The following is a 25,718-nucleotide window of genomic DNA, read 5'->3' on the forward strand; positions in this document are numbered from 1 at the left end:
GGCGGACTACAGTCCATGGGGTTGCAAAGAGTCAGACATGACTAAGGGAATAGACAGCAGCAGTTGCATTCTTTTTGTAGACTAGTTTGGTCCTTTATTTCCCCAGTTTCACCTATTTTGACTGAAAGCATTTTCATTATCCTTCTTTACCCAAGAGAAATGAAAAAGAGCTGGAAAAAGACACTCATCTGTTTTACATTTATTAGAATTCTTTGGAAAAAATTTGTAGGTGGAGAAAAATATTCGATCACATCAAGTTTTTAGATGATTCTTATTTTTTTTAATATCTTTCTTCTGTCATTTCTTTCCTTTTCTTTCTCTCTTTCAGTTATGATTGTTTCCTATCTTCATAAATAAGGAAAGATTGAATTGCCAAAGCTAACAACACATACAAACAACCAGCAAGTGGGTGAGAATTTGTTGCTGAATTTTTATTCCTTTACTTGACTTTTTCAACTAGGCTGCCTTATAAATAACACAGAAACCAGCAATTTAAGGAATACAACCAACTTTTTTATATCACCCACTGAACAATATTAAAAGATTAAAAAGTCATCAATCGAAGATACCCAAAACCATCACAACCACTTCTCAGGGTTTTCTGTTTTCTATAATTTTTTTTTTTAAAGATCATAGTTCCCTTTTCTTTATTTTTGAAGGAGATCAAGCTTTTTCACTAGTAGGTCGGAGGTGTGTGGGTAGCCGAATATATGCACAGGTGCAAATGACTTTAATTAAGACTCAAATCATTTTAACAGGCAGATGGAAAAATGCTTCAGTCTTCTTTTAAAGTAACAGAGGCATTCAGGCACTAAAAATATTAACACATGGGAAGAGAAAAATATAATTTCTGTTTTTCCTGAAAGGTATAATTCTGAAAATACATTCATAAATATTTCTGAAGCAAATATTAGATGGTATGAGTAATCATCTCTTCATCAAAAAACATAATAAAAATAATTAATTTCTATCAAAATAAATGCAAAAGAGCATTGTTGAAACCACAGCTACCAATAGTCATACTTGGGGGATTAAAGGAGTTAGCTACTAGCTTCATAAGAAGAGCATGGTAGGAATAGCAATCTTTTTAAGGACAATATATGATGGCTACAGAAATGAATGTATATTGTACATTCTTGATTTTAAATCACAGAGTCTTTAGATAAACACACAGAGATAAATTGTGTTTGGGAAACATTGTTGGATAATCTTGCATTGTTTGTCGTACTCTCGATGAAAATATACATAATAATTTGAAAAGAGAAAAAAAACTTGTTTGGGGATATTATCAGTTATCTAGGTTTGATTTCCCCCCCTAAAATGTTATTTTAAATGTACTTAGTCAAGAAGATAAAGTAATGCTAAAAGGAAACTAGTAGAAATATATATAAATGTTGCTTTCTTAATGTTTAGAGGACACAGAAAAAAGGTGAAATTCTTTTCAGATTATTTTCACACAACATTACATTTTTGCTCAAGTAATTAATGCTTTTGAACTGTGGGGTTGGAGAAGACTCTTGAGTCCCTTAGACAGCGAGGACATCAAACCAGTCAATCCTAAAGGAAATCAGTACTGAATATTTATTGGATGCTGAAACTGAAGCTGAAGCTCCAATACTTGAAGCCACCTGATGCGAAGAACTGACTCATTTGAAAAGACCCTGATGCTGGAAAAGACTGAAGACAGGATAAGGGGACAACAGAGGATGAGATGGTTGGATGGCATCTCCGACTCAATGGACATGGGTTTGAGTAAGCTCCGGGAGTTGGTGATGGACGGGGAAGCCTGGTGTGCTGTAGTTCATGGGGTTGCAAAGAATTGGGCATGACTGAGTGACTGAACTGAACTGAATTGAACCTCTTTGTATTTTAGCTTGTTTGTTATATGGAATTAAGTAAGATTATTTCTAAGACCCAGCAAAATTTTTTATTGAGTGCCTACTGTGTGATTCATGGTCTAACAACAAGAGAGTAGAAAATCAATGATTTTCTTCTCCACTTGTTCTTTTTGAAGCCAAGAAAAGTAAGATATAAAAATTCTTCTCTGGAATTTTCCTGTGGCAACATCATTGCATTTCTGTTTCTCTCTTTCCCTCTCTTTCTTTCTCCCTCCCTCCATCCAGTCCCTCCTTCCTTCCCTAACTCCCTTTCTTTCTATTTTGTTCCAGTTTCAGCCAATCCAACCGGTTGGTGCAAAAATAATTGTGGTTTTGCATTGTCGTACCTTGCAGTTACTGGAAGTCATGCTTAAATAAATGTAGTTATTTTATATCATTTTAATGCACATTTCTTGCTTTATTTTTTTTTGCTAATGACTTATTACTTGTTTATTTTATATTATTTTAGACTGTAGAAATGATGTTAGACAAAAAGCAAATTCAAGTGGTTTTCTTATTCAGGTTCAAAATGGGTCTTAAAGTGGCAAAGACAATTTGCAACATCAACAACACATTTGGCCCAGGAACTACTAATGAACACATAGTGCAGTGGTGGTTCAAGAAGTTTTGCATAGGAGACAAGATGAGGAGCATATCGGCTGGCCATTGGAATTTGACAATGACCAATTGAGAGCAATGATTGAAGCTGATCCTCTTGCAGCTACATGAAAAGATGCTAAAGGGCTCAATGTTGACCATTCTGTGGTCATTCGGCATTTGAAGCAAGTTGGAAATGTGAAGAAGTTCGATAAGTGGGTGCCTCATGAGCTGACTGCAAATCAAAAAAATTGTTGTTTTGAAGCATCATCTTCTCTTATTCTTTGCAACAATGATAAACCATTTCTCAACCGGATTGTGACTTGCAATGGAAAGTGGACTGTATACGACAAACAGCAAAGGTCAGCTCAGTGGCTGGACCAAGAAGACGCTCCAAAGCACTTCCCAAAGCCAAATTTACAAGAAAAAATTATTATGATTATGATTACTATTTGGTGATCTTCTGCTGGTCTGATGCACTACAGCTTTCTGAATCCCAGCGAAACCATTAACACCTGAGAAGTTTGCTCAGCAAATCAAAGAGATGCACTGAAAACTGCAATGCTGGCGGCTGGCACTGGTCAACAGAATGGGCCCAATTCTTCACCAGGACAACACCTGACCACACATAGCACAACCAACACTTCAAAAGTTGAACAAATTGGGCTACAAAGTTTTGCTTCATCTGCCATATTCACCTGACCTCTCACCAGCTGACTTAGCACTTCTTCAAGCATCATGACAACTTTTTGCAGGAAAAACTGCTTCCACAACCAGCAGGAAGCAGAAAATGCTTTCCAAGACTTTGTCAAATCCCAAAGCATGGATTTTTATGCTGTAGGAGTAAACAAACGTATTTCTCATTGGCAAAAATGTATTGATTGTAATGATTCCTACTTTGATCAATAAAGATATGTTTGAGCCTAGTTATAATGATTTATAATTCACAGTCTGAAACTGCAGTTACTTTTGTACCAACCTCATGGCATGCAGTCCCATCACTTCATGGCAAATAGATGAGGAAACAGTAGAAACAGTGGCTGACTTTATTTTTTTGGGCTCCAAAATCACTGCAGATGGTGATTGTAGCCATGAAATTAAAAGACACTTACTCCTTGGAAAGTTATGACCAACCTAGACAGCATATTAAAAAGCCAAGACATTGCTTTGTCAACAAAGGTCCGTCTAGTCAAGGCTATGATTTTTCCAGTGGTCATGTATAGATGTGAGAGTTGGACTATAAAGAAAGTTGAGTGCAGAAGAATTGATGCTTTTGAACTGTGGTGTTGGAGAAGACTCTTGAAAGTCCCTTGGACTGCAAGGAGATCAAACCAGTCCATCCTAAAGGAAATCAGTCCTGGCAGTTCATTGGAAGGACCGATGTTGAGGCTGAAACTCCAATATTTTGGTCACCTGATATGAAGAGCTGACTCATTTGAAAAGACCCTGATGTAGGGAAAGATTGAAGGCAGGAGGAGAAGGGGACAACAGAGAATGAGATGGTTGGATGGCATCACTGACTGAATGGGCATGAGTTTGGGTAAACTCCAGGAGTTGGTGATGGACAGGGAGGCCTGGTATGCTGTGGTTCACGGGGTCACAAAGAGTTGGACACGACTGAGTGACTGAACTGAACTGATAGTAACCAGTCCCTCATAGGACCACCCCTTGTGGCTCTATGATTGCAAAACACCTTCAGCAAAAAACCATCATGAAACCTTGAAGAAAAAAAAAAAGTTTATTGCTCACAGGTCCCTGAAAGCACATGGCAGAGTGTAGGGGCTAAGTTGCTATGGTTGTGTCTGACTCTTTACCCTATGGACTATAGCCCACCAGGCTCCTCTGTCCATGGAATTCTCCAGGTAAGAATACTGGAGTGGGTTGTCGTGCCCTCCTCCAGGGGATATTCTGACCTAAAATCAAATCCTCATCTCTTATGTTTCCTTCTTTGGCAGGTGGGTTCTTTACCCACTGAGCCACCTGGGAAGACATACAAGGAAGAAAAAGAACCAGTTTAGAGTTGAGAGTGGGGCCTAGGGTTTTATGGGCTCACTCTTTATTGATGAATTTAAAACATAGCAGCTGCAGGAATTTGAAGCCCAGGAAGAGAGAAAACAAGTGGGTCTAAACAGTTATGAGATCAACCAAGATCTCTAAAACAAAGGAACTTGGAGGCAGTGGGAGTGTCTGGCTCTTCTTCAGTCCTGTGGCCAGCAATACATTTATTCAAGATAGACATCTTTGAAGTGGGTACCTCTGCCATCAAAGCTTAAGTCAGTCACCTGTCCCCTCTCTTCAACTCTGGTCAACATCTTCACATACTTTCACATAAACATACATATGACTCATGTATGAACTCTTTAATCACAAAGTACCTCAGGAATATTTTGTGAATTAATCACAAAATACCTCATATTTTGTGAATTAAATTTAAAAATCCCTAAAACTGGATGAAATTCCATATTTCTGATGTTACCAATACTTTTCATTGCTGTGATACTAGTTGTCTAAGTAATTTAGAAGCAGAATTTTTGAACCAAAACCAATCTGAATGATTAACAAGGCCTCAGGGAATTCCAATATCCATTGTTCTGGGTTAGACTCATAAGTAAAAAAAAAAGAAAAAGAAAAAGAAAGAAAGGAAAAAAGGCAAAATGAAAAAAGGGAAAAAAATTAGGAGGAGGATAAGGAGAGAGCAATATTTGCAATACTAGATTCTTTAGCTGAGGCCATGATTATGCTTCAAACAAAAACCATTTATCTCTTGAGGCTCACCAGAGCCAGCCCATTGGAGTGAATCCAGAGTGCCCAGGCCTTTATGACCTCCAGAACCTAAAGAACTGTTGTGACATAAGCCAGAAGGGTCAGAATGGCACAATGCAGGGGCAAAGGAGAAAGAGAAACAGAGTCTTTTTCTAAAATGTTCAGTTCTAAATGCTTAGTTCTAATATTTATGTCTTCGTAACAATATGTTGTTTATTTATTTGACTGTGCCAGGTCTTAGTTGCAGCATGTGGGATCTAGTTCTCCAACCAGTGATTGAACCCAGGCCCCCTGCATTGGAAGTGGGGAGTTTTAACCACTGAACCACCAGGGAAGTCCCAAAAATGTGTTTTTGATTGCCAAGGCTCCGCTCAGAAAGAACCTTCTCCCTTAATAAAGGTGTCCCTCATCTTCATTTGAATTATTAGGTTTTAATGTTCAACACTTGGGGAAGGGCATAGCAACCCACTCCAGTATTCTTGCCTGGAGAATCCCATGGGTTGAGGAGCCTGGCGAGCTACAGTTCATAGGGTCGCAAAGAGTCGGACACGACTGAACCAACTGAGCACGTAGGCATTGATTGACGCTTCAAAATAGACATGCTAGCACCTGGAATAGTGGCTGGCACAGAGTAGCTATTTCATAAGCATTAACTGAATGAATGAAAGACTGAGTGAATGTGTATACATGGTTAAAACACTATGTGTTAATAGCTCTGAAAAGAATGAAATACTTAGGAATAAATTTAACCAAGGCAGTAAAAGATATGTACACTGAACACTACTTCTCCCATTAATTTTACTAGCTCACTCCACTTTAGTTTAGTATTCTAGCTTAGAACTCTGGAATTTACGTGAAGCCAGCCAACCCTCCACTTCCATCAGGTTGCACAGTGACCCCTTCTGTGGTTTCATGTTAACACTTGGCAGGAACTTATCTGATCTTTCATAGAAGTCCCTTTCCAGATGGAGACCCACTGTGCTCTTCCATACCCCAAGGGACTATTGATCCTCTGCCTAGCTGGTTTTGATTCCTGTTCCTATTTCATGCCCTACAATTCAGATCCTTAACATACTAGTCTTCAAAAAGGTTTGACATATACCCTGGATTCTTACTTTCAAAATTGAAACATAGGTGTCTGAAGACCTTATTCTGGTGGATACGATTTTGCTTTTCTGTGGCTTATATTTGAGTGCAAGTGGGTGCCTTTTAGACCTTTCTTTCCCTTCCTCAGTCCCAGATCTAGGGGTTTCTGCTAATTTGAAGCCACTATAGACGTATCTGACACAGGAGCTCAAAATCTCCCAGGGGCACAAAATGCAGGTCTGGCTCCACTTCTCTGACTCAATAGCTTCCACGGTCCTCTCTATTCTTAGAAGGACTTTTAAAATGAATAAAAAGGGAGAGAATGCTGAAGCCCAAGGAAACATACATTTTACACCAACCCGGATGATGAGTTGGCCTCCTTAAATGTCAGCTACTCATGAGTCTCTCTAAGTCATCCATTGATTTTACATGGAAGTAGGTCAGGACTGCTTTTAACTAGAGGAGCCTCACACTGCAGGTTTCATTTAGCTATGTGGAGGGAATATTAAAAATTGATGTGAAAAGCAAACCTCTGCTTAATTAGCATCTGGATAAAGGCTTTACTAGGGAAGTCACGCAAGTTAATATAAAATGAGAAAACTGACAATGAAGTCTTTTGACAGCTATTTTTGTGTCTGTAGCCTTTCATTTATGAGAAGTATAGGGATGGTCACCTCATGCTCTGTCTATTGATGCTAGTTAATCTGTATTTAGGAGGTTGGCATTATTCCTCTATCTGTGGTTGCACACATGTTTTTATACAAAATTTGTGTTTCTTATTGCTTTTTTCTGATTTTTTTTTTTTTCCAAATGCTAACCTTCAAATCTATTTGCATGTTGACCAATCACTTTAGAAGGAAGAGATTCTTTTTGAATCTGCTTAGAAACAACACTTCACATATCACCCTGCAAACAGTCCTCCATCCACATACTATTTTTTTTTTATATTAAACACTTAGAGTCTTTGGCTTCTACTAATTCATTGGTTAATATTAATACTTATACTTTTTTTGGAAGCAAGATTTTTATTTTAAATTCATAACCAGGAAAAGAAAAATATTCATTACATTTGAAAAACACATCCATAACCCAGTTATACTGAATTTTTTTTCCTCTGCGAAGAAATCACCTTTCACAATCACGTTGCCATGTTTGTCTGCCCTTTGTTCAATGAGGAAGAGCTCTTTGTTCTCAGCACTGTTCTTTCTCGGGTCAGGGTAACTGCTCTCAGGTGTGATGTCTCTCCACCCTCCAGGCTTCGATATCATCTGGCAACCCTGAAACAACTTGCCTCCAGAGGGAACATTCTGCCGAGTGCTATATGCTCCTTTACATCAGGTGTGGGATCCACTTAAGATGTCAGATCCTTTACCCAAACCGAACTGAAGAGAGTTGTGGGAACAGAGTGGACTGCCTAAAAATTTAATTCGTTTAGACCTTGCTGCAATTTTTTGTATAAAATATTTATTTTTTCCCCAGATATCTAAAAATCAAACAATCACCCCTTAGAGCTCTGCAGCTATTTATATTTTACGAAGTCTTTTCTAGAACACAATTTTTCTTTCATTTTACACAATGAGGTGAATATGAAAAAGCTGATACTGGGAGGATTTGACTTGCTCTGAAAGAACAACTGTTTAGTGATAAGTCTATCTTCTGACCCCATGATATCTGATTCCTCTCTCTTTTCCATTTATATACATTAAGTGATCCCCCTCCTATCTACCTTGTATTATACCAAGATGGCTTTTTAAGCTGGTCAAATAAAAGGATTTTTTAACAACAAATGAAAGTAAAGAAATGAAGATTCATTCTAAAACTCCTTATCATCTTCTGGAAATCAGATAGTAAATGCGCTTCACTTCCCTGGTGGTTCAGACGGTAAAGAATCTACCTCAGTGCAGGAAACCCAGGTTGCATCTCTGGGTCAGGAAAATCCCCTGCAGAAGGGAATGGCGACCCACTACAGTATTCTTGCTTGGAGAATCCAGTGGACAGAGGAGACTGGCGGGCTACAGCCCATGGGGTTGCAAAGAGTCGGACACAACTGACATGACTTAGCACACAGCACACACATAGTCTTTCCTCTCAAAAATGAATCATTCGATTGTAGAGGTTGGACACACATTCATTCAATTTAGCCAATCATTTGATCATTCAAGGAACACATATTGACAAAAATGTCCTCCGTGGCAGAAAATGTGCTAACTGTTCAGGTGCTGGGGGAAAAAAAAAAAAGACTTACCACTATGTCCTGACCATTTAGTTGAAAAGGCAAAAAGGAAGCTGAATGGATAGAGTTCAAAATTAATTGTTAATACTGACATCATATTGCATGAGAACCAAGAATGCCCTCAGATGGAGGAATTAACAATATCAAATGTTCTGTGATGTTTCCTCGTCCAAAAGAGGAAAGGTCCAGAGCCAGAGGCCAGTGAGGAAGCTCTTAGTGACTCTGGAGTGAGAAGAAGAGGAAGCCAGCTTGTAGGAAATGAAAGATGGGGTGGGAGACAGGAAATGAAGGCAGCAAGTAAATATTCACTTGACTGTCTTGGCCATGAAGAGGAAATGCAGTATCATGGCTGGGTGTAGAATCTAGCTGCTTTTTCTGAAACATTGATGGACAATTTTATTATCATTTATATTCAATGGTCACAAACAAAGCATGGTCTAGAAGTCAAAGTGAGTTTTGCAGGCTTGGAGTGAGATTAGCAATCAATCAAAGAAGGATGACTCTCAGGCAGTCTGTTTTAATTTCTTAGATTTGAAAGTTCTTTTGGACAAAAGCTTGGTCAAGTTTCTTTGACACAAGGCTTTCATCATTTTGACAGAGTTCTCTTGTCCTTAATCATAAGTAGTTAATAACTTATCAATCAAAAAATGAAAGAGGTAACTTTGAGATTCAGAATCTGATAATGTAAAGAGAATAAAGCTTTGTTTCAGCTCTGACCCTTCTGTTGGGGGCTCCTAACATCTAAAACTTTTCCCAGTTTCTGAGTTCCTAGAAATAGTGATTTCTTACTTGTGTCAGGGGAACAAAGACCACTTTAGAACTACCTACCCATAGCGACATGGGTGGATCTAGGATTGGACAATACACAGATACCCCCAATCTTTACTTTATGATTCTATAGTTTTACTATCCTTTTTCTTTCTCAATTTAATTATATCAGTTCCATCTGTAAGAAGGGCACAGATGCAAAACATTTTTAAAAAATGATATATTTTTGAATGTAACTGAAATTTGACCAGAAGAAAATCTGAGGAAAGTATTTTTTCTACTTTCAATTGTTACAAGACTATTCCAGACTTGTGTATTTGAATTTTTTCCTTTCAGTTCATATATTCAGGGTATATCTGACTAGACAGGATATTCTGCTTCCAAATCCATGTTACTAATCCTCCCTCCTCCCCTCTTAGATTCTTTATGGCATTTTTACTCCTTTCATTTGGGAATAGCAATAGCCCAGATTCTTCAGTTGGTTGGTTATTCTACCAGGAGTGGAACATTTAATTAACCCAGCTCCCATCAACTAACAACAATAATGAGTTTGCTTCAGCCGAGAAACACCATGCACCACTACAGACACTTCATTAAATTCAGAATTGCCATCCATTTATTGAATTCTGAAAATTGATCTTTCTGAAAAGTTAAAAAAAAAAGCTTTTCAAATATTTTATAATTTAAACAAATTCTTACCTGGAAACACACTCATTTAAGACGAGTGGTCCCGTAATAATAACTCCCTGGGTTTAAACAGTGCTTTTTCACCAAGGAGGTAAAATGACTTAGCTGAATGTGTTCTTACTCTCTTTACTATTTGAGTTCAATAATGCATAATGTTAAGCAGATTGGAATTCCTTCTTTAAGATGTTAGTCTCTGTTATTTCTTCATGAAAAATGCATCTCTCTATCTCCAAGTGTTGAGAAGTGATCAATTTTTCTCAGCTATACATTTGTACAGGAACTGGTGATGACCTGACATCTACAAAATGACCCACATTTAAATGCTTTATGGCTATATTCTTTATATCTTTCCCCTAATAAATCTGCCTAGAATGAAATGGGCATTCTTTTAAATAGTACATTTAAGTGCAGAAGCAATGAATTCAGCATTTAGCATAGTTCCTTTTTGGCTGAATGACTATATTGATTTCAGTGTGGAATTTTCTAAGTCATAGGATCTAATTTTTTCTTTTTTTTTACTTAATGGTCAAACATTTCTCTTATGGCTTTTGTTTCTTCAATAGCTCTCTCAAGTCACTATGCCTATTATTTCAACAAGTTCAATAAGTACTTATCCTGTATCAACTTTGGGAAAGATTGCATTGAGCCAAGTGCTACATGAAGCAAAATGATGAAAAGGTATGGCCCTTGATCTTCCTAGCCATATGTTTTTAACAGGGAATAAAACAGGAAAAAAAAAAAAAAAAGCAACTTTACAATAGGTCAGAATAAGACACATACCATTACAGATGTATAGAGCACTCCAAAGAGAGATTATTTCTAGACAATAGCATAAGAAAAAGTCAATGAAGATGCAAGTAAGCTGTAAGCCATGATCCAAGCATTAGACTTTGTTTTATGGAGTTACTGGAGGAGTCCTTTCCGCAAGAGAAAATAGCATCAGAAAGAAAGCTTCAGAGGCAGGAAGAGGTCATTTGTTTGGGGATCTACAGCTCATTCAATAATCCACAGATATATCAAACAGCAGAGCCCAAAGAGATTCACAGTTTGAGCACTTAATAGTCTCATCTGAAAAGCGAGAAAACTAAGGCATTAAGAGATGAACTGATTGATTCAAAGTGTCAAAGCGTCTTAAATGGTTCAGCCAACAAGAAAACCATCTCTTATGATGTCCAGGCCCTGCCAAGCCTTCTAGATCATATGAAAATGCAGCACACATGTGAGGAACTATGATGTGACTGATAAGAAACCTTTTATTTACTAATGCTGTTGTTTAGTTGCTAAGTCATGTCCGACTCTTTGTGACCCCATGGGCTGCAGCATGGGCTATAGCTCCTCTGTCCGTTATCTCCTGGAGTTTGCCTGAATTCATGTCCATTGAGTCAGTGATGCTATTGAACTATCTGTTGCCTACTTCTCCTTTTGCCCTCAATCTTTCCCAATATCAGGGTCTTTTCCAACGAGTTGGCTTTTCACGTCAGGTGGCCAAACTATTGGTGCTTCAGCAACAGTCCTTCCCATGAATATTCACTCTACTTTTACCTAACATTTAATGTCTCATAGATGTCAAACTGTTGAAAACACATGATATCAAATACAAATCAGAAAGTGAATTTTCTGTTTGAGATAATTCAACAGAAGAAAAGGAAATCAGTCCTAGTATACTGAATACAAACTAAGGAAATCCTGGCTTAAAAAAATAGACTAGATTAGCTTTATGTCTGAATTGAAAATGTTTCTGCATTTTTTAAGCCTAAAGCAGGGAGGGTTCTTCTTAATGGAGAGAATTGCTGATTAAATCGCTGACAAGAAATTGCACTTAAAGATTCAGCAGGCAGAGACCATAAACATGGGGAATAAACATGTCTGCCTGCATCAATCAAAGACAGCTGCAGTCTACTCCCAGAAAGGTGAGCAATTATTTATGAAATTATGTCTTCTTCAGTGATTCTATGTTGCAATCCTAAGAGAAACTGAATGAGGAAAACAGACAGTGTCATGGTCCCAATTAGCCAAGGAGTCACATGCATTTTCAAAATCAAGGGATTTTACTTATATATTATTTAACCTCATCATCTTGAAAAAAAAATTGTTTAGCTTTAAAAAATGATAAATAGGCCAGTGTGTTCTTGAAGAATTGCATGTGTGTGTGTGTGTGTTTCAAGATTGGTGTCTGATTCTGCCAAGTACACATTAACATAAATCTGAAGAGAAAAGTCCAGCCAAGAAGCATTTGACAAGGGCCTCTTTAAGAGATTTTGTTTGTTTGTTTCACTAGATCATTTTCTAGGTGAGTGATGCTAAGGCTCTCATTGCCTTTGGGCATTGGCTGATTTTTTTTTTTTTTTCTCTAAATCCATGGAGTGTTTCCCGCCCCCGCCCCCCCCCTTGGGGAAGCCTTGAGCCACCAAGATACTGCTTAGTTGTGGACAAGATGCAAAGGAAGTGTGGACAAAAGCCCTATATTCCTGCAAGATGAATCATCTAGTTGGTATCTGAGTACTAGAAACCTCTCGGCCCGAAGAAACATGCCCAAACATCCCTAAGTTATGCTTAAAGGCATTGAGATGAATGTTCATGGTCTCTCTGCCAGGTCATTTAAGTGACTGTGAGGCCCACTGCGCAGACCACAGTCCTTCAGGGACAGCTCAGAGGCCTGAGATCCAGAAAATCCCTTCAGAGTGACTAGGATATTCCAAAGTGAATTTTGGAGGGTCCTGAAAAGGTTTTTCCTCTCCCTTCCTAAGCTGATGACAAATATGAAGTGGTCCAGGTCATTTAGGTATAGATCCAGCTTTCTCCTATCCAGCAGATAACTCTGGGAGCAACAGAAGTATGAGACATCAGAGGTTTTGATGGTAACTGGTGTATTTTAAGGAAATTGGATGGGAAAGTAATTGGGGAGACTGACAAGTATAGATAAAGTATCATTAAGACCAGAAACTCTGAAGCCAAATAATCTGGATTCAAGTCTTCGATTTACTCCCTATGTGACTCTGGGTAAGCTATGCCTCAGTTTCTCCTATCTTTAAAATGGCAGTGCTAATATCACCTACCTCCAAGTGCTGCAGTGAAGGTGGAATACAAGTAAAATGCTTAGAACTCTGTATGGCACAGAGGCAATGGCCTAAAAGCAAGTGCACCCTACTCTTGTTTTGGAAGCATTCTGAAGGAAAAGATTAGGGCTGCATTCTTTCCCTGAGTCTGCAGCACTACTTCTCAGATGAATTCCATCGTGCTTAGTTCATGTTGAAATCATTTCCGAGGCAAACCTGTTTGAGGCAGAAACATTTCCCAAGAAGCTCATCACCTCATTTCCCCATTCATATTGTTAGCTCTAACTACCGAGATGCTTGGCCCAGTTATGACGGTTAGGCCTCCTCCTTGCTTTCATCATCCCCTCCAGCGTCCCAGAAGGAAGACCCCCATTCTCTTGTACCGCTGTCTTACATTGACTGGATTGTGGCCTGGGAAACCTCCCTAGAGAGCACACCCTCGATGCATATTATGGCTCCATCTGAGGGTCCCATTCTGCTCTGGCTAGTCCTCCCCCTTGAATGCCCTAGACCCATCTAAACAGACCTCTGGGGTGAAGACTGCTGTTGGCCTGAGTCTCAAATTCTCCTGCCTGTCTAACCAACAGAAACAACTCCTTGCTGAAGCAGTTCTTAACAGTGGTTCTCAAATTTAAGAGTCAAGAAATTCAGATGAGGGAAATGACGCATATAGATGAACTTATTTGCAAAGCAGAAATAGAGACACATATGTAGAGAACAAACTTATGGATACCAAGAGGGGGAAGAAAGGGATGGGGTGAATTGAGAGATTGGGCCTGACATATAGAAGAAGGAAATGGCAACCCACTCCAGTGTTGTTCTTGCCTTGAGAATCCCAGGGACGGGGGAGCCTGGTGGGCTGCCGTCTATGGGGTCACACAGGGTCAGACATGACTGAAGTGACATATATACACTACGATAAAATAGATATCTAATGAAAACATACCATACAGCGCAGGGAACTCTACTCAATGCTCTATGGTGACTTAAATGCAAAGGAAATCTTAAAAAGAGGGAATGTATGTATACATACAGCTTATTCACTTTGCTGTACACAGAAATTAACACAACATTGTAAAGCAACTATAGGCAATACAAATTTTAAAAAAAGAGGAAGAAGAAATGACACATAGCTGGCATGACTAAGAAGGTTTTAAGAACAAGAATGGGTGTTTTTCACACATGGCACACTACCTGATACAATGTTAAACTCTCAAGGTCTCCAGAAGAAACTGGAGGTAGTAAAACTGTTTTCCCTGCTGATTCAATCAAATGACCCTGGCTGTCTTTTTTTGCAAGCTGTCAACTAATCAGTAACTCACTTAAGGAAAGAAAAACAACATTCACTCATTTCATGTTATCTGAATTTTACTTTTCCCTCGCTCCTTTCCTTTTCCCCTCCTGTGTTTATTAGAAAGCAAACTCAAAGTATTAATGTATTACAGGTTTCTCTTGCACACAAGTAAACAGTGTTGCTAATATTTAGCCATATACCCTTGAGTTATTGTTGGATATTAGCTATAAATATTCCCAGAGAAGGGAATGGCAACCCACTGCAGTATTCTTGTCTGGAGAATCCCATGGACAGAAGAGCCTGGAGGGTTAGAGTCTATGAGGTTGCAAATAGTTAGGACTGAAGCGACTTAGCACACATGTACAACCATAAATATTACTGAGGATTACCAAAAAGTCAAGATCACAGGTCCAAGCTCCAAAATTTTTCATTGAACAGGTCTATCTATGATAAAACCTAGGAATCTGTATTTTTGACAACAGGCAGGTGAAAATAATGCAGGAGGTCCTTTACCCACTGTACTTTTAATGACCTAAGGATATTCCTGGGAGCATGCCTTCACAGTCCTGGCCTGAGGACATCTCTATCATCCAGAGGAGGGCTCAGTTTTCCTTCTGAGCTACTGGAAGGAGTCTTGCTAAGGCAGAAACCAGTCTGAGGCCACAGTGTAGGGCTCTGAGCAGAAGAGCAATCAGTTAACAGCAGGAAAAGAACCTGACGAGGATTGTAAAGTTTAGATTCAGAAGTTTAGCAGTACCTATAGGCTTTGATCTTGCCAGACCTTCTGGAAACCTCCTTGTTATATCCTCAGATATCTCTTCAGCTGTTCTACGTGCATGGTCAGTTGCTTCAGCTCAGTCCGACTCTTTGCAACCCCATGGACTGTAGCCCACCAGGCTCCTCTGTCCGTGGGATTCTCCAGGCAAGAATACAGAGTGGGTTGCTATGCCCTCCTCCAGGGGTTCTTCCTGATCCAGGGATTCAACCCACTTCCCTTATGTCTCCTATTGGCAGGTGGGTTCTTTACCACTCCTAAATGCCTTTGGAGGATCACTATGTTTCAGAGGTTCCGGGTCTCACCTTTCAACACTGGCCAGGTAGCTTCCACCACACAAGTGGAGGTTCTGCTCAAAGTCAGCATTCTGGGCAGTGGGCAGTAACAGGCTGAAGGCTCACCTATTCCGCATAGTAAATGCAAGACTCAGGCTCCTGGGTTCTCTTCCCCACCCTTCCCCTCAGCTTCTCTGTCCAACCCACTCTGTGTCAGTCTCTACTTTCACAGGAATAAACAGGAGGGAAAAATAAAGTCCTTAGCCAGTGTGCTTGCCAGATTTTACCAGGAAAAAATATTTCCACTGGGCTAAACAAAATGTGTAAGTTAACATTAGTTTCACGTTTCCCAGGACAGCTGAGTTCTCAGAAAGGGGACACCCCTGATCATTTCAGACATGAATCTGAGAACTTCATCCAAGACTAAGCAATTGGATTCATGTGGCCTTTGAAAGTGAAGGTCACAAAGTCCCCACACTGCAGGTCAAACACTTTAAGTTAGATGAGAGGCTCCACAGACAAGTTTGGATATCTGGTTTCTTGGTCCAAAACTGATTAATGATGTGATAATACAATGAGGAAAAGCGCAGAAGGAAAAGAGGGGAGAAGGGGAGGGGTGGAGAGGCCAGAGGCATCAATAAAACTGCCTGCAAGCCAGAGGAAGCAGTAAAACCACAGGAGACAGACAGAAGAATTTAAGTGAATTTAAATAGTAGAGCTATAGAGGACTAGCGAGCTCTACAACCTCAAATAGCCCCATTGGAGGAGACCTGTTTCACAGTTAATCTATCAATACTGTCACTGCTACTACCAATGATAGGACAATGATGGCCACCCCTGGGTGAGGCCTCCCTTGTTCAGGTCATCATGCTGGACCCTTCTCAGGTATTAGCACATAGTGCACACACAGTGATGATCGCAACAGTGACCCTGAATCATAAACACCCTGATATTAGCACACCCTTCCTTTCTCTTTAAAGTGGGATACTATACACATACAACCTTCCAAAATCATTGTTTTTCTAATTGAAAATTATTTTTCAATTAAACTAGTAAGAGTCAGTTGGATCAGTTGCTTTACCTGCAATGCCTAATATTTTAGGAATCACTTGACCTCAAGCTACTTAAACAATGAAAAAGGCATGTGTGTGGGAGGTAGGAGGCATGGGGTACTTTTTTGGTTCTATTTTGCTTGTTTGATGGTTTGGGATTGTTGTTTAAGAAGAGTGGAAAAGCAAAAGTTACATCTGATTCCCAACTGTGTGTCATCAGACCCAAAGGACATATGTATATCTATAATTGTAAATATGTAACATAACATCCAAAAGTCTTAAAAGGGAGTCTTATTAAAGGGTTGGGGAAAAAAATATATATGAATTGATTGATATTGGATTGATTCCCCGGTTTGATTCCTGGCTCGGGAAGATCCACTGGAGAAGGGATAGGCTACCCACTCCAATATTCTTGGGCTTCCCTTATGGCTTAGCTGGTAAAGAATCTGCTTGCAATGGGGGAGATCTGGGTGCGATCCTTGGGTTGGGAAGATTGCCTGGAGAAGGGAAAGGCTACCCACTCCAGTATTCCAGCGTGGAGAATTCCATGGACTATATACTCCATAGGGTCGCAAAGTGTCGGACATGACTGAGTGACTTCCGCTTTCATAGGCTTCCCCAGTGGCGGTCGTGGTAAAGAACCCGCTTGCAAACGCAGGAGACGTGAGGGACGTGGGTTTGATCCCTGTGTTGGGAAGATTCCCTAGAGGAGGGGATGGCAACCCAGGCCAGTATTCTTGCCTAGAGAATCCTATGGACAGAGGAGCCTGACGGGCTAAGGTCTGTAAGGTCACAAAGAGTTGAACACGACTGAGGCGACTTGGCATTCATGCAACAATACCAGAAGGATGAGCTTGCATCTTTCCTTTTCTTTGACCTTTCGTTGACCCTACTGGGTCTGTGTTTCTTCTCTGGTTTTCTGTGTACCTTTGTATGTGCTTCATTGGTTGGCACATATATTTGCTTATATGACCACCTGACTTGATGTATGCATTTTTTGTGTATGTTTCTTGGCGCCTCAGTATTTTTAATTTATTGCTTCTCTTTGCTGTTTCATGTTTCTATTTTTTTTCTTTAAGTTTCCTCTTTACACTTTTCCACTTTTAACTTTTCTATTGCATTTTCTCCCTCAAGTACATCATAAATTTAATTATATCCTTCATTATGCCTCATACATTTTCACAGGAACATACATTCATGCATTTATATAGGCTGAACTTTATTTTTAAAAGATTTATTTGAGGGGATAAAAGAATTTTCTTTTTTTCTCACTTGATTCTGGCTAATAGTTTCTATGATTCAGGGCTTTTGATTTATTAAAACAAAATGGCCTATTCATGACCTAAGTGTTTTAGATTCCAGTCAAAGGATATATACAAAAAGAACGTGTAAAAGGAAGACAAAAATGATAAGTAGAAAATTCACTACAAAACGTATTTGTATTGGGCTGACCAAAAGTTTGTTCAAATTTTTGGCCAATGCAATACTTCACCTACTTCTCATATAGACAAAGAAATGTGTAATAATAAAATACAAGTTAATCACTTCTAACATGTTTGCTATCTTCTTTATCACTATATGGGTGATATATAGTGGCTCAGATGGTAAAGAATCCGTCTGCAATGTGGGAGACCTGAGTTAAATCCCTGGGTTGGGAAGATCCCCTGGAGAAGGGCATGACAATCCACTCCAGTATTCTTGCCTGGAGAATTCCTATGGCCAGAGGAGCCTGGCAGTCTGCAGTCCCTGGGGTCACAAAGAGTTGGACACAACTGAGCATCTAAGCACATAAAACCACACAAATTTTAAAAATACTAATAAGAACCAGTTTACATGAATTTATCAATACTATGCTCATGCACAGTTAAATAACAAAATAATGCCAGATCAACTAGGAAAAGCATGCTTCTGAGTTTAAAAAAAAAAATGCTTCCTAGAAAATCATGCTTCAATTAATGTGAAGGCTGTATTTAGAAAACTGTAAATTAAAATGAAATTGATTCATAGTCTAACACTACTGTCTTATTTTAACTCTTTCCTATTTCCTGATCCCCATCAATAATTATAAGCCTTTAAGATATGAAATTATTAAATTAGGTGTATCTTTTAGAGATTATTAAAAATAAGAGTTGAAAGGACAAATTTTATTTGACATAGATTTTTAAAGCCAAAAGATTATATTTGCTTTGAATTGAATATCAGAATATTAGCGAAATGAACATTTCTAGTGAAACTTAGTGGGGTATGGAGCACAGAGATACGAGTCTTACTTTTATTTCTGAAATGCAAAAAAAAAAAAAAAAAAAAGAATGTGACTCAGGGGTCATGAATGGTATACTACTTCATATCACTTATCCTCTCCCCATGTTATGGGCAAGTATTTACAAATCCTATCTGTCAAGAGGGAAGGGGATAGTTGTACCACTGAGGGCAGCAGTAACTGTAGGTAAACGCTCAGCTATCAACACTTTTGGATCTATATTTTGAATCACAGGATGATTCTGAGAGCCCCAGTGATTGTGTTAACATCAGACAGTGTTTTTCTATTTTTTTCCTGAGTCCAAAAAAAAAAAAAATGGCATTGGATTACTCATTAGAAATACTATGTGCATTTTTCCTCCCTTCCATATGATAAAGTAAAACATTGGAATTGACATAACTCAGGACATGACCTTTCTCTGAAGAGCTGATGCACAGTTAATAACATATGGAAAGGAATTTAATCCTCAGATCTCTAAAAAGCTATAAAGAGCCTAGATCACTTTTCCATGTACAAGCTTGGTTTTAGAAGCATACAAAGCTCATTTTGGAGTTGAATAGGAAAGTCTGTGACATATAGCACATAGTCTGATTCTAACAGATGGATTTTTCTTGAAATAACTTCATTAGTTAATCACTTTTTTTACATATACTTTTTCTAGCTAATTGGTATAACTGCCAACTGGAGCTGTTAAGAAACCTCCAAAGAAACTGGTAGGTAGGGAGAACACTGGCTAATCTCACCAATTCTAGGATTCAACTTCTACTAATTTCATACTAACCAGTATGTACTTTGAGAGTAAAATCATCTCCATCATTTTTTTCACCTTTTTCCAAAAAGCTTACTAGATCTGTGTTTAAACCAAATCAATCATCCAGAGTTGAAGACATGACAAAAAGACAAGACAGCAGAAGATGAGCCCCACAGGTCAGCAGCTCTCCAAAATGCTACTGGGGAGAGCAAAGAAATAGCTCCAGAAAGAATGAAGAGGCTGGGCCAGAGCGGAAACAACGCTCAGTTGTGAATGTGTCTGGTAGTAAGAAGTTAATGTTTTCATAAATCTTTCTGATTAAAGAGGAAAAAGATAAGTTGCTTATACCCACTAATGAATATTAATTATCTATGGAATTTCATCACCATCTTCATCAGACACGCCTAAGAGTTCTTTGCCTTTAAAGAAGTTTCTCAGTGTAACTGCATGAACGCCTGTGTGCTCAGTCACTCAGTCCTGACCCCAGGAACAGTAGCCTGCCAAACTCCTCTACCCAAGGAATTTTCCAGGTGAGAACAGTGGAGCCGGTTGCCATTTCCTACTCCAGGGGATCTTCCCAACCCAGAGATCCAAACTGTGTCTGTGGCGTCTTGTCTTCTGCGTTGGCTGGTGGATTCTTTAGGAATCCTGTGATGGCATCATTTGATATGTAAATGATTACTTTTTAGTTTAGGTGCCCTGAGGCATTTTTAAATAAAGGAAAACAGTGTAATTTAATGAAATGAACACTGAAAAAACTGGGATCTGTTTTAACTTTACAATATCTTTACATAGTGATTTGGATCTCACAAAAGGATTAGTCATTCAGATAAAGACAATCCCTAGTCTTTGAAATTCAGTGGTAAATATCATGTTTCCCACCTATATATCATTAACAATCTTTCTGTAATTTATATGTTGATAGATCTAGGAAAAGTACCATAGGAATAAGATGCTAATTCATGCTAATGAGTTCAGTCACTCAGTCGTGTTCAACTCTTTGTGACCCCATCAACCACAGCACGCCAGGCCTCCCTGTCCATCACCAACTCCTGGAGTCGACCCAAACCCATGTCCATTGAGTCAGTGATGCCATCCAACCATCTCATCCTCTGTCATCCCCTTCTCCTCCTGTCCTCAATCTTTCCCAGGATCAGGGTCTTTTCAAATGAGTCAGCTCTTCCATAAAGGGAAACAGCAAGCCTAGTCTAGTTTAGTATGTAGCAACATGGAGTATGGGGAGAGAATAATTTGTTGTTTTTTAAAAAAGTAATAATTCTATTCAAATTGCTCTCTTTCCAGTAAAGGTTTTCTAATACAAATTTGCTCAAGCAGGTTTTTAATATAAGGTAATTTTAACACTTACCAATTCCATGTTTGAATGTATAATTTCCTGCCAAATCAAGACGTACATAAAATTTTTTATACTAATATGTTTTCTTTGTTAGACTTCCAAGGGTCACTTAAGAATTGAGATTTTACAGTTTATTTTAAATTTAAAACTGATTCCTCTTTTTAATAAGTTATATTGTGCAGACTGTCACTTTCAGTTCTTTCAGAACACACTAGTTCCTTTTTTGTTTTGGCGGCTTAAAAAAATGACACAAATTTACTACTTCGAAATTCTAGAAGGCAGAAGTCTGAAATGCGTTTCACATGACTAAAATCAAGCCTGTCGGCTGGGCTTCCATTCTTTCTGAAGGTCTAGGAGAGAATGGGTTCCCTGGACTCTTCAATGTTCTAGAGGTTTCCTGATTTCTTGGCTCACAGCCCACTCCCCCATCCTCAAAACCCGCATGTTCATCTCTCTGACTCAGACGGCCCTGCCTCTGTCTTTCACTTTTAAGGATCTGTAAGAAGGCACTATTTCCTTTGGTATGGTGAAAATAAAATCACGCATCTTGAGCTTTCAACTAAAAGGACCAAACTTCACTTTGTTGCTGTGTTGCTAAGTCCTGTCCTCTGCCACCCCCTGGATCCCCCTGGACCCGCCTGGACACCCCCTGGACCCGCCAGGATCCTCTGTCCACGGGCTTTCCCAGGCATGAATACTGGAGTGGGTTGCCATTTCCTTCTCCAGGGGATCTTCCCGACCCAGGGGATCGAACCCGAGTCTCCTGCATTTGCAGTCGGATTCTCTACCACTGAGCCACCTGGGAAGCTCCCCCAAGCTCACCTACCACGAGCCTTATCTGTACATCAGGGGCTTCCTTGCACTCAAGTCACGAAGGACAGCGTCTGTGCACTTACTCTCTGCCGGTTCTTTAGAGCGGCGGCCGCTGGACGACTTCCTCAGCAGGCTGCGCCCCGAGGTAAAGAGGCTGGTTAACTCTTCCAAAGGACTCGTGGGGGTTCTGGAGCGGGAGCCGCTCGGGGCCGAGCCGTAGGTGTTGACCGCGGCGTTGACCATCTTGCCCCCGTCTGACACCGGTCTGGGGGTGGAGTGAGGCACTGCTGGCGAGCTCCTAGAGAGGCTGCCCGAATGCACGGCGTCGTAGGGCGGCGGCCTTTTGAGGCTGAGCGGGGTCAGGGACCTGCCCATGCTGACAGGCGATGGGGAGGCGGAGTGGCTTTTGGGGTAGCCGTGGGGAGACTGCGTTCGGTACAGAGTGGAGGGCGGGGGAGGGGACGAGGAGAGCACGGAGCCGGCCGGAACCGGCCCCGCGGCTCCAGCCTGCTCTTTCTCCAGTTTCGCGTGGCCGGAGGCATGCGATGGCAAGGAAGAGGGAGAGGCCCCGGCCTGCTGTTTCATATAAGACACGTTTTCCAACACAGGAAGCTTGGTGACCTCCAGCGGGGTGAGCGGAGACTCATCCGAGTTGGGGGAGCACTGCACCGGCGCCGGGGGGAACACCAGCAGCGGGGGCCTATGAGACAGCAGGTTGGGGAAGGGCGGGGGGATGTCACAGAGCAAACCCTTTGGAGTACATGGCACTGAGGATTTGGCCAAGTCCAGGTCAGGCACCGTGGGAGTAGCACACTGCGAAGAACAACTGTGATGGTCGAGGTCACATTTTGAGTCTTGGCCTAGATCGTCGAAAATGGGGTATTTCATTTCTTCGTAGACGGCCTCACTCTGGTCCTCATCGTCCTTCCGGAAGTCTCTGAGAATGTTCCCCACCATCTCGATGTACACGGGCTCCTCCTCCTCGGGGTCCCCCGCGGGGCTGCTGACCTGGCAGAGCGATGAATCCCGCGGGAGAGAGGTCCTCCTGGGTGCGTGCTTTTTGATGTACGTTTCGTCAAAAGATGTGCTGAGCTGAGTGTTTGGGTTCCGTTTTGGTTTGGGAGGAGGAATCTTCTTTGAATATTCATCACTGTGGGGTCTTGGTTTGGTTGACACTAAAAGAAGAAGAAGAAAAAAACAGTAAAACAGATGAATACAATAGTAAAACTTTCAAATATGACTTGCAGGTGACTTTACTACTCTAATGAGAAGGAAATGGCAACCCACTCCAGTATTCTTGCCTGGAGAATCCCATGGATGGAGGAGCCTTTAGTCCATGGGGTCACAAAGAGTTGGACATGACTGAGCCAGTAACACTTTACTACTCTAAACTTTTGAGGAAAGGGGTAACCTGAATTATTTCTAAATGGAGGCATAGATTAAAAATCCAACAGAAATCAAACATTTCAATATTTAGAGAAACATGATGTGAAAACCGTAGTAATATTTATCTTCAAATTAATATTAATAATCCAACACTGATAAATGCATTAAGACCAGAACGCTTCACCACTGTCTTAGGATTTCTAAGTAGAAACTTTCAGATGACACAAATTGGATAAAAACAATCATATATTTGATAAAAATCAACTTCCAACAATTAAGCAACAAAGAAACTTAAGGAAAAAGAGAAAGGACAGAGTTTCTATTAGAACAAATGGTTATAATAACATCATGGGGACTGTGCCCTTTTAATGATATGGCTATTACACATGATCACATCTTGCTTTCATTTGGGATAAAAATGTTCCAGCCTGCTAGACTTAATCTCTGTCTTGGTTCAGATAAATAACTTTTATACAGATGGGGCTGATACATCAGGGGAAATTGATGTGAACATCTTATGAGACTAGACAAGTTAATCTCCAAATCTCCAGGTAGTGTTGATTATGGTGTATTCTGTTTTTGTTCAGAAGGTCTCTCATGATATCCCAAATGCTGTCTTGGAATGAATTCATTACCCTGACACATCAGAAGCCCCTAGAGAGTTTTACAAGAGAATAATCCAGAGAATGATGTGCAAGCTTCAAGAATAACTTCTGGAAACTCACAATGAAGTGAAGTGAATAGATATACATGAAAGTATATTCCACAGCCTGCTGGAAGTCCTCCTCATCATGGAGCATAAACTTCTGACTCCATCCAGGAGGGCCAAACAGGCAACATGTCTGTGACTGCAATCAATTGTTTAGCATGCAGGGAAGGTACTGAAGTCTTGATATTATCTCATTATTGCATTGTGCTGATACATAATTATAATGATTATCATCTTTATCCAGCGTTGCAGAATGTAGTTCATTGTCGTAAGTGATAGCATACAATGTAAGTTGACAGAGTAGTTTATAGGTATAAAACTATGAGAAAAGAGCAGAGTTCTCTCTAATTTGCAGCTTGAAGGGAAAGGAGGTCTCAAGACACAAAGCAGGAAATACCCCAAATTTCCTTAGTTTTGTTTTTCAACTAGTATAACTATGACACAGAAAGTCTTCTAAAACTTACTATATGACAAGCAAGTGCTTGAAGTTTATTTAGGTGGCTTCCCTAAACATCAATCATATCTTCTGAGAAAGAGAACCCATCAAATACTCTAGCAGTGGCTATATTGCTCACTTTTCTAGGTCATTCCTGCTTTCAAATATTCTGCTCCATTGTTCCCATGGTGATTTTTTCACTCACTACAATCAAACAGCTTGTTGAAGGGAAGTTTCTTAATATTACGTAGACTTTTCCTTTAACTTACAGTAGGAAAAAACTAGATGCCATTTCCCGGGGGGAGGGGGGAGTGATACAGCAGTAGAGCCTTTTCATGTCAAATAAGAAAATTCTAGGGACATAATGGGATGAAAACTGCCCAGAAAATTCTTTTTTTTTTTTTTCCCAGAAAATTCTTTAGGCAGGACCCAGAGTGACTAATAGTTCCTCTCTGTATCTCCTACTGGTAATAAATTTTTATTGGTTTTGAAATCTACCATGCATGTTCACTTTATATGATTTAAATAAATCATCAAATTATATACAAAAATCTGAGCCCAAATAAAATAAAACCATAAATTAATTAACAAGGTTGACTTTGAATTGGAAGGGACTTTGAAAGAGCCAAGACTTAAAAGTCCACCCAGACTATTCTTCTGTAACTTGTTTCTTGCCATCTTCTACCTCAGCCTGTCATCCTAGACTGCATAACTCACCCTCTAGGAATACTTGCCACTGAGTATTGAGTTCTAGGAATTGAATGGTGTGGGAAGTAGCAAGACATTCTGTAAATTGAGGGTTAATCCAAAGTTAGGAATGAATGTGTATCGATGAGATGGATAACTTCATGATTTGAGAATTATCATACTTAGAATGAGACTTTCATTTTTCTGACTCCTAAATTATAATTCACTGCTGATTTCTTTTTGACCTTCCTCTAAATTCTAATATTCCAACATAGACTTCGGTAGTTGTATGGAGAGAATGAACAGTACAAGCAGAACACAAGCATCTACTGAACCCAAATCTAGGTAGAAACACTGCATTGAGGGAAAACTACGACCCAGGATTCCCAGGAACCTAGAGGTCAGGATAGAGCTGAAAGTGACATGATATTCAGGGAAGTGGAAGCATCAGCCTCTTCCCTGGAACCAACATCCCTCTTCCCACATAGATTAGAAGGTGGCCTTTGGAACAGGCAAGACCAATGCTTGGGTTGCATTCAAAATATAAACAAATGACACTAATTTTGTTTGCCAAAATAAACAGAAAAAAAAAATGAAATAAAATAAAGACCCACCATATCTATGAAATAATGAAGGAAGAAAAAGATTCTATTCTAGAACACAACATAGTTAGAATTAAGATAACCATTCATTATGAGGGCTTTCCAGGTGGCTCAGTGATAAATAATGCACCTGCCAATGTAGGAAATGTGGGTTTGATCCCTGGGTCAAAAGATCCCCTGGAAAAGGAAATGGCAACTCACTCCAGTATTCTTGCCTGGGAAATCCCATGGACAGAGGAGCCTGGAGGACTACACAT

General features: G+C 39.8%; 1 protein-coding gene across 1 annotated transcript in view; it reads right to left on the bottom strand.

Moving 5' to 3' along the window:
• The window catches only part of NYAP2 (neuronal tyrosine-phosphorylated phosphoinositide-3-kinase adaptor 2), a 288,785-nt gene that overhangs the window by 87,068 nt on the left and 175,999 nt on the right, over nucleotides 1-25,718 (bottom strand). The window contains exon 3 of the mRNA XM_061147893.1: nucleotides 21,725-22,816. Within this exon, the coding sequence (XP_061003876.1) occupies nucleotides 21,725-22,816 (1,092 nt within the window). The remainder of the gene's footprint in view (nucleotides 1-21,724; nucleotides 22,817-25,718) is intronic.

Source organism: Dama dama, chromosome 8, assembly GCF_033118175.1.
Source record: "Dama dama isolate Ldn47 chromosome 8, ASM3311817v1, whole genome shotgun sequence".
In the NCBI taxonomy this organism is placed as follows: domain Eukaryota; kingdom Metazoa; phylum Chordata; class Mammalia; order Artiodactyla; family Cervidae; genus Dama; species Dama dama.